Below are 9797 nucleotides of genomic sequence, written 5' to 3' on the forward strand. Positions count from 1 at the left end.
ATATGCATATATATTATATAATTGAACGCCACGCATCCTTTTCCAGGTAAGTTTTGTCTTAATATTTCTGATGCGCGCTGTATACGATCTTTTTACTCTTTCGTTTTTCTCTCTTCTTCTCTATCTTATTCTTTTATCTCCTCTTCTCCCACTATTCTATCCTATTACTCTGTCACGCCCTCTCCCTCACTCCTCCTCCCTTGCTCACGTGGATCCCACGTGACCATCGGCCATATTTCTTTCTTTCTCTCCTTTGGATCTGGAGCAAGGAAGACGTGTTTTTGTATGTCTCCTTTCTTAGATTGATTTACGCGTTCGCCACCACAACCTCGTTTAGGCTTAGCAGCCCTTCATGTTTGTATTACCTACTTTGACCCTCCGCAAGATCCCAAATTTTATTTAATTTGCTTTGCGGGAGCAACTGCTTTATCGAATGCGTATATTGTTGTTAAATGCTCGAAATACGAGACTAGAAAACAGCCAACAACTCATGAAGTGTTGTTGTTCATGTTGTTCCATTTGTGTCTTTCGTTGTTCATGCTCCATGTACTAGTGCTTCGTACTTTTTGTTGTACACTTTTCGTGACGTCCTGTGCCCACATATGCATATATATATATATATATATATATATATATATACGTACAGATGTAGGTATGTACACACACACACACACACACACACACACACACACACATATATATATATATATATATATATATATATATATATATATATATATATATATATATGTACATGCATGAGGCAGAGATGTTGTTGCCTCTGTCAATAATAAATACTTTACACATTTATTATAATACTTTACAAGTAATTAAGAAGTCTGATGTTCAATGTGAATGCTAATGCAAATAGTAATATAAGATTATAAACTTCTTTTTTTACTTTATTATAGACATTAATAATTCATCTGTCAGAGCCCTTTAAACACTAACAGTTCAATGTTATGGATACGTTATAAACTCGACTAAAAATTGAATCAATTTAACTGAACAGGGGACCTAAGATAATAATCTTAGTTGACAGAGTTATAATGTAAACATTTGAGCATTTATGGCTTAGCTGAAGCTAGAAAAGATCTGGATTCTTCAGAGTAAAAAGTTTTCTGTATGAAAAATATTTTGAAAAAATTTCGAAATTGCTGATTATTTGTGTTTTCGAGTAATATATTTCTTTACATTTGGTAAGCCTTTGACAACACAAGTATTTAGAGCACTTCTGTGGAGGTTTAATTCACAAGTATCATACCTGAAAGTACAAAAAGAAAAGAACAGTCAATAGTAAATGCCAGTAATATTAACTATAAATGGAATAATCGTTTGGAAGCAGCTACCAGACCACTTCTTAGGTTTAAATTTTTCTTCCGCTATCTGCTCTTTATCACAACAAAATGAATAAGTAGTGACTAAAGCTTTTAATTAAGAATTCACAAGATTAATTTCCTTTTACATTCTTACGACTTCTAAGAATACTTGAATGCAGTCGTACAGTTTAAGGGACATTCACACAAAGCTATATGCAGTTCTGTACATCTTATAGTTTTCCTTTGTCTAGTGGCAGTGATGAAAGATGTTGTTTGGTGGACACGTCTAAAAGTCATGAAGACAGATACATTGCTCTGTACATATGTGTAGCTAGAAAAATTTACTGGTTAATATTCTTGAGCAAGGCCACTGCACATTGAAGATTATGTGACTGATCCATCGAACAGAAACTAACAATCCCTACTGCGACTCCAACCTTGCGTATAATATATATATATGAAAGAGTACTGGTTGAATGTCCCAGTGAAAACCTCAGTAAAATTTAAATACAATAGACTAGACATAAGGATTTGTGACAGAGAAGAGAAACTATGTACTGTAGAGGAAAACAGCTGCCAGTGGATATCAACATAAAGCTAAAGATTGGTAAAAAAAGAAAACACCTATACTGATCTGTTGAGAAACTTATAGCTACGCTACTCGGATTCCAAGTTCAGTTTATACCTGTAATTATTTGGGGACTAGGATATGTAACACGCCTAAGCAGCAATCCTGAAAATTATGTCTCTCAAAATCAGAAAGGAGAAAATTAATTAATTAAAACTACAGATTCAAGTTATCAGTGGAACTATAAAAAATTATAAATCTTTTCTGACGTTTAGCATTTGAGTGTGTATGCACATGTCTAGACATGCATCGATATGCATGAGGATGTATACATAAAACAAAATATACAAGCCTTTAGACCTGTATGTTTTATTTCTTGCAAGGACTCCAAATATTGCACACAAATACACACGCAAATACCCTGTTGATGTTGTTGAAATTCCAATGAAGGAGCATTGGACCTATGTTAGAAACCGATTCTTTCTCTCTTGGCAAGATATTTCGAAATAAAACTTAATAACATACATACGTATACACACACACACACACACACACACATACATATATATGTATGTATGTATGTATGTATGTATGTATGTATGTATGTATGTATGTATGTATGTATGTACGTGCGTACGTATCAAAATATGTATGTATCTTTGTATTTATGCATGCATGTCTGCATGTTTACTTCATCATACTTCTCATTTGTTTTTCAAAAATGTGACCTTGGTATCCACCTGAGGTTTAGACCATCAGATAAGGTCTTTGAGCTACCTAAGGAGATTCAACTGGAACTATAAGACATGTAAAACTTTGGCTTCTAAACTGGTTTTTATTTTTATAGATGACAGTAGTTTCGGTGCTCAAATAAAACAGATATATAACTTGCAATAGATCAATTTCCAATAGTGTGTGCCGCATTTAGTTTCATAATCTTGAAGAAAGTAAAAAGCAAAGCTAGCTCCTGGATCAAGTGTGCCCAATATTAAAGATAAAATCTTCAGAAACGGCACAAGACTGAAGGTTATGACATATTATTTCTTGAGAAAATGTTTTCAGGAGATATATGTCTAATACTGAATGCCACTAACAAATCCAAAAGACTTTGAAAAGTTAGACAACAAATCGTGTGGTCAGATAGTGATATCATCTTTCGATTTAAAGTTAGTGTATATAAAACACGTGATCTAAGGCCCTACTGCATTAGTCCAACTATATTATCAGACCATCGAATCATCATTCGACTTGTGTGTATAAGTCTTATGATCCGATGGACCTTCTGTATGACTTCACACAAAGTTATTTTCGATAAATCTTATGATATGTTGGGCCTCCTGTATTAGTTCGACTGAATAATCAGGTAGAAAAATCTTCGTTTGACTTAATGCTAGAGTCTACAAGACTCTATAGATCCTACAACAATTTCAGGGTAGCTAATCCATAAGTGGCTCATGGAAATATGTTGGCCGAGGTCCTTTATCTTAGATTAGTTTATATATAAGTTAAATAAAAAAAATTCAAGTTTTATAATTATTTACAGGATATGAATTTATACCTGCAGTGTAATGATGTGGGGGTAACGGTTTTCTTACTTTTGCAGGAAGAGTGAACACCGATCTTTAACCATTTCAAATAAATCCAAATATAAAATTGTTATAAACTTTCTAATTCCCATCCTTGTACTTTAGTCTTGTACTCTGACTTTTTTAATCATGTTTCTCATTGGGGTAGTAACCAGGTAGATATATATAAGTGTATAAGGGTATATTGCTCATATGTGAAATCTTATTTTCAACACTCTCTTTCAAAACACGCTGCAGTGTCACACACTTAAATATGACAACAGATGGGAAATTTTGTTTGATGCATCTTCTCTTTCTCTCACATTTCATTTTTCCCAGGGGCATTGTCGCATTATCTACTTAGAATAATATTGATATCGTTTACTAACTCAATAGTTTATATAATTTTATTTCATGATGGAGGCTTTCATACAGTAATGAGCAACAGAAACGATTCTAAACAACAATGGTGCAAAGAGCGTAGGAGGGAGGTGCATTTAAAAAATTTTAAGGAAGAAAGTATTACAGAAGAATATTAGAAAGCTCAGCTCAGGGGTAAGACGGTTAAATATTTGAGTACATGGGGGAGGGAGAGACTGGTCGCAGATGACTTTATGAGTTTAGCTCCGACCGCCCTCGTGTCTAGTACATTAACGCAGCGTAATACAAGCTGGTCAACTGTACGTACTTAATTGGGAGACTTTGGATAACATTATAAGTGTCTGGGAAAAATTTGCGAAAGAAGATGGCGTCACAAAAATGTAAGAAACAGACATTTTGAGCCAGAGTAGAAGGAAGATTTTGCATTCACTATTAAAGGAGGTAAATCTTTGTGCCTTATCCGCTAATGGCACTTAGTCATTACAAGCCCAGTAACTTGAAACGCCACAATAAAACAAATCACAGAAACATGCGAAAATGTTGAAGCCCATTATAACTTTTATAGCAAAGAAAAGCTTCTATCGTCAGCTAGAAAAAGCTGAATAGATGCAAGATCTGATATTCTTTACTGATATAATGAATCACCTACAAACTTTCAGCTTGACACTCCAAGGGACGGATAAGATTATTTCTGAAGATACTCAGAAAGTTTTCAGCTTTCAGCTTAAAATAAAACCTCTTCAAGCAGACATTGTCAAGGTATTTCCTTCATTCTCTCTATCTCAGAAGAGCAAACATATTATGTGATATACTGAACGAAAAAGAAAAGACCACAAACTGGAAGAGTGAAAGTATAAATTACATGGACTGGTTAATAATTTCCAAACCAGGTTCAATGACTTGTAGAAGACGATGGCCTGCTTCATCTCTCTTTTAAATCCATTCATTATTGATGTAGTTAATGATGGTTGTCTTATTTTGAAACCTCTGGTTATATAATCATCTGCTTTGGAAATGGAACTAATGAATTACAAGTGGACATGGGTCTAATGATGGCCCATGAATCTCAATCTTGAAATGAATTCCGGAGACAATTTCCAGAAATGAAATATCCTGAACTGAAGAAAACTAGAGTCGCCTCAATTTTTAATACAACATGCTGCTAGGAATCAGTGTACTTTGTAATGAAGTTTGAGAAATTAAAGTATTGTTTCAAACCTTATGGCCCACTATATAACTGAACTGATTGATTTGTACGGCTTTGACAGCATATCAGCTAGGTTTTCAGTGACTTGCGGTCAAGATGGCAAACTGCAAGACCTTAGTAGTAAATAACAGTTTTAATAGCCTGATATTTGTTGCAATGTTTATTTGTCATAAAAATATTATGATGGGACTTCGAAAGATAGGATATGATTAGACATCTCTAATTTTATTGGTTTGCCCTTTACATGTTTTCTTTCATGTCTTGTCCAGATATTTACTATAATAAATAAATATCATTAACAATATATTTTTCTCACTTTTCAGTTTTATTTATAGCAGTATATTTTTATGTTTTTAAATGTTTCCGTTGTTCATTACCATATTAAATACGCTAAAACTTGCGTATTGGTTTGAATATAGTCAGAAAGTTTCATCATCATTCGACTTAAAAATTAGTGTCCCACGATCCTGATGGCCCTACTTTATTGGTCCAACAGGGACAAGATCATTCGACTTAAATTTATTGTCTATAAAACCTGTAATTTCTCGGCTTTGTAGTTTTGGTCTGTCGATATATTCAGACATTGGCAGCAATGACCCCCGACCCTATTAGTTTGCCTATTTAGTGAGATGGTGACATCACCAATCGACTTAAAGTTGGTGTCTATAAAACTTCTGATCTGACTCCCCTAATATTTGGGTCCGATTATAGAGTCAAATTGTGACATCATCATTTGACATGAAAGTCAGAGTCTATGAAACTAGTGACCTGATAATCCAACTATATTGGTTCGATTTCATAGTTAGATCGTGATATCATTCGACTGAAACTTGGTGTCTTTGAGATTTGTGATCTGACGGCCGTACAGTAGTGAATCTAGTGTATATTCAACGTTCAGACGATACTTCCAATTGTTTGTGAGTCCTCACAAACTTCATTCAAATTATTCTGTCACGATCTAACTATAAAATCAATCCAATACAATTGGATTATTAGATCACAAGTTTCATAACTTTCATGTCAAATGATGATGCCACGATTTGCATCTATAATCGGACTCAAACATTAGGGGCGCCAGATCATGTTTTATAGACACTAACTTTAAGTCTAATGATGATGTCACAATCTGATAAATTAATCAAACTAATACAGTTGGAGTCATCGCTGCCAATATCTGAATATATAGACAGACCAAAACAAATTACATGACTCAAAGGCAATACATTTGTGAGTTCATGGCACATACTCAAGTTTGTGAGTCTGAGGCACATACTCAAGTCAAGTGGAAATTTTAAAATCAGACACTGAAGTACTATAAATAGCTGAGTGCCTCACCATTGTATCAGATATCATCAGGAGTCATACATTCTCATTAATTATATAAAATCAGTTCTATAAAACGTCGAGTAACTATGTAGCCTTGGTTAGTTATATAATTAGATATTCCACAAAGAGTGTACTGTGCAAACAGCTCTAGTAAAACTTATACTTTCAACAGTCAAACTCTCTTGACGGTTGTTGCTAAATTGCCGAATGGATCACCGCCTAGGAGAAACATGATAGTCGATTATTTATGCAAGAATCTCTTGTTCAAAATAAGTCTTCGTCTTCGTTAACTTGTTCAAAAGAAAAATGAACGCTGAGATTCACATGTAGTTTTGTTCGGCTCTTGCTTGTACAAGACTAGTGGTGAAAAACCAAGAGACGCATCTTGCCAAAACCTACAGGCACATAGCGTACCTGTACGTGATGTATAACTTACACGCAGGTTGCTTGAATGCATTCCTCCGGGGTCACTGCAAAACAAACAATGTCGTGACTGATGAGCAGGACGGAGGAAAGAAGGAATACGGAACTGTACTGAACAACTTCTGATGAATTAAACTGTTCTTAACGAAACGAAACGGTACCGCCGAAACCTACAGATTGTAAGGCGCTTGACTCTGTTCCTCACTCATGGGCACTAAAGTGATTAGGGCTTGCTAAGTCGATGCCATTAAGAGACTGACAATAATGTGGTCTATAGAGCTATCGAAAAAACTGAAGGCTATCAGACTAGCGGAAGAGGCAAAAATGGCACGAGCTCTCTATAATGCTTTTTGTCCAGGCGGTGAACCCCTTATCGGCCCTGCTAAAGAAATGCAAAGGTTGCTTAATAGGATCAGCAGAGGAGAGAAAAAATATCTCACCCAGACCTTTCTGATGAACGTAAGATGTACGAAAGTACTATTCATGACACCAAGAGACAGAGCCGGTCGCATCATCCTTGCCGGACATAGGAATAGGGTTATGCCAGGATAAGTCCTCGCTTTCAGCAGTCCAACGTGGAAAGATTGTGAACAAGGTAATATGGATATCAATGGCCTGTGTCACTCTTACCTCCAGTGACACACAATACGTCGGAGTCGGTACTAATATTACATGTGTTGGTGATGAAAGTGAAGTTAATGACAATAGAATACTTCAGCAGACTTCAGAAAATATGGAAGTCAGAGCTGTGTGCATTCAATAAAACCATATCTCACAATGCTTTCGTTGTGTCAATGCTAGTTCCAGCATTTGATGTAATAGACGGAACACCTGAAGAAAACAGCAACTTGGACATCAGGATTAGTAAGACACCAACAACTGCGAGTAACTTCCATATCAGCAGTGACACTGATGAGATCTACGTCTAACAGAGAGATAGAGGTAAAGGCTCTAAACCGATATATTGTTATACAGCATCAGTTAATGATACAAATGTATATTTGACAAATAAGGATTTAGATAATCTCAAAATATAATTTCTGTTTTATTTGATCGGTGTAACAATTTTGGAAGAGGATATCTAAGATGATGACGCCAGCTAACATATTTCTATTGGAATAGCAGTTAAGGTGAAACAGTTCTCTGACTTTTAAAGGGGATTATTACGAAATAACTTGGAGAATGTTCCGGTCACAGAGATAGATCTTAGTATTAGAGATTACACGATCAAGAAAGATAACACAACCTTTAAGTTAAAACGCCTCACACGTCTTCTTTATTTTGGAGCATTAAGAATACTCTTCGATTTTACATCATAGTTAAATAAAAGCTAGGAGAAGATTTAACATATTATTGTTAGAATATAGCACAAGCGAATCCTAATTCGGGGACGCGACTGTGCACACGAAAGAAAGAAAAAAATCAGATTCTCAAAACAATTACTTCTCTCTCTCTCTCTCTCTCTCTCTCTCTCTCTCTCTCTTTCTCTCTCTCACTATCTCTCTTTCTCTCTTTCTCTTTCTCTTTTTCTTTCTCTCTGTCTCTATCTATCTGCCATTTTGGATTATCATTTATCTGTTATCTACGGAGGTGAAATATAGCAAGAGCCGGTAGTAGTGAACGAGATTTATATAAATATCCAGACAAGTATATAATTATTTTGCCAAGTAAGATATTTCTGTTACAGTAACTTTCTAATAAAAGGAGCAAAGTTATTATTATAGAAAATGAAAACATGGTTGTAAATTAAAGATAATGATATGAATGTGTAATGCGTAGGTAATATTTATTGTTCCAAGATAGCTGTAGATATAACGATCCACAGAGCTTTTGCTACAGAACAAAAGATTAGTCTAAGGAATATATAAATATATGAAAGAAATTAACTGGGAATAGAGATACTGGTATCCTGCCAGATAATTGTACACTCTAAACTTACAAATAAACATATTCTTTTATAATTTACTTGTTTCAGTAATTTGACTGTGGACATGCTGGTGCACCGCCTTTAGTCGAACAAATCGACCCCAGGGCTTATTCTTTGTAAGCCTAGTACTTATTCTGTCTTCTGTCTCTTTTGCAGAACCTTTACGTTAACGGTGGGGGACAAACACAAAAAACACAGATTACTTAATAGGATCAGCAGGGGAGAGAAAACTTATATTCACGAATATATTTGTCATTATTCCATATATATATTGATATTTCATATAGTAGTTCTCACAAATATAAGGCAGTGTTCTCACAAATGTAAGGTGGCACGGCGAGCAAAACGCTTAGCGGCATTTTGTCAGGCGGCTCTACGTTTTGTGTTCAAATTCCGCCGAGGTCGACATTGCTTTCATCATTTCGATAAAACAAATACCAGTTGAGCATTGAGCATTTGGGTCCATGTAATCAACTAGCCCTCTTCCCCTGGACTACTGGCCTTGTGCCAAAAATTTGAACCCAATACTTCTCACAGACGTTGTATGTCATAGAAATGATTATCATATCGATTTAAACTACAATACATTACCATTGTTGTGTGACAGCATCAAAACATTCAACACTTGAAATGGTTGTTATACCATCGAAACCACCAATCACAAATATCATATCTTCTAGAACCTGAAATAAATAAAGAGAATATTTTATGAATATAACAAAATTGTAGTTATAACAGCTTTTTAAAGAAATGGATCTTGAGTCTATTCAAAGTTTATGAATCATCAAAATTATCAAAAGTTTTAGGCAAAACTTGTAGACAATCTGGCACACACACACACACACACACACACACACACATACACGTGCACACTCTCTGTTTTCTCTCTCAGTCACTGATCACTCACTCACTCGTCACCCACTCACTCGTCACTCACTCACTCGCTCACACACACATACACAAACACACACACACACACACACATACACACATACACACATACGTAATTACATTTTCTCCTGAAAAAATAAATCAATTAATAAGTGAATGAATCGTATTGCCAGGGAAATAATTCTATGTT

At 35.1% G+C, this 9797-nt stretch overlaps 1 protein-coding gene across 1 annotated transcript in view; it reads right to left on the minus strand.

The window, feature by feature from the left end:
- Positions 1-886: 886 nt before the first annotated feature.
- LOC115217946 (kelch-like protein 10) overlaps positions 887-9797 on the minus strand; it is a 44127-nt gene continuing 35216 nt past the window's right edge. Inside the window, exons 5-6 of the mRNA XM_029787666.2 lie at positions 9308-9399; positions 887-1264 (exon numbers count right to left, since the gene is read on the minus strand). Of these exons, the coding sequence (XP_029643526.1) occupies positions 1162-1264; positions 9308-9399 (195 nt within the window). The 3' untranslated portion in view covers positions 887-1161. The remainder of the gene's footprint in view (positions 1265-9307; positions 9400-9797) is intronic.

This window comes from Octopus sinensis, linkage group LG12, assembly GCF_006345805.1.
Source record: "Octopus sinensis linkage group LG12, ASM634580v1, whole genome shotgun sequence".
Lineage (NCBI taxonomy): Eukaryota > Metazoa > Mollusca > Cephalopoda > Octopoda > Octopodidae > Octopus > Octopus sinensis.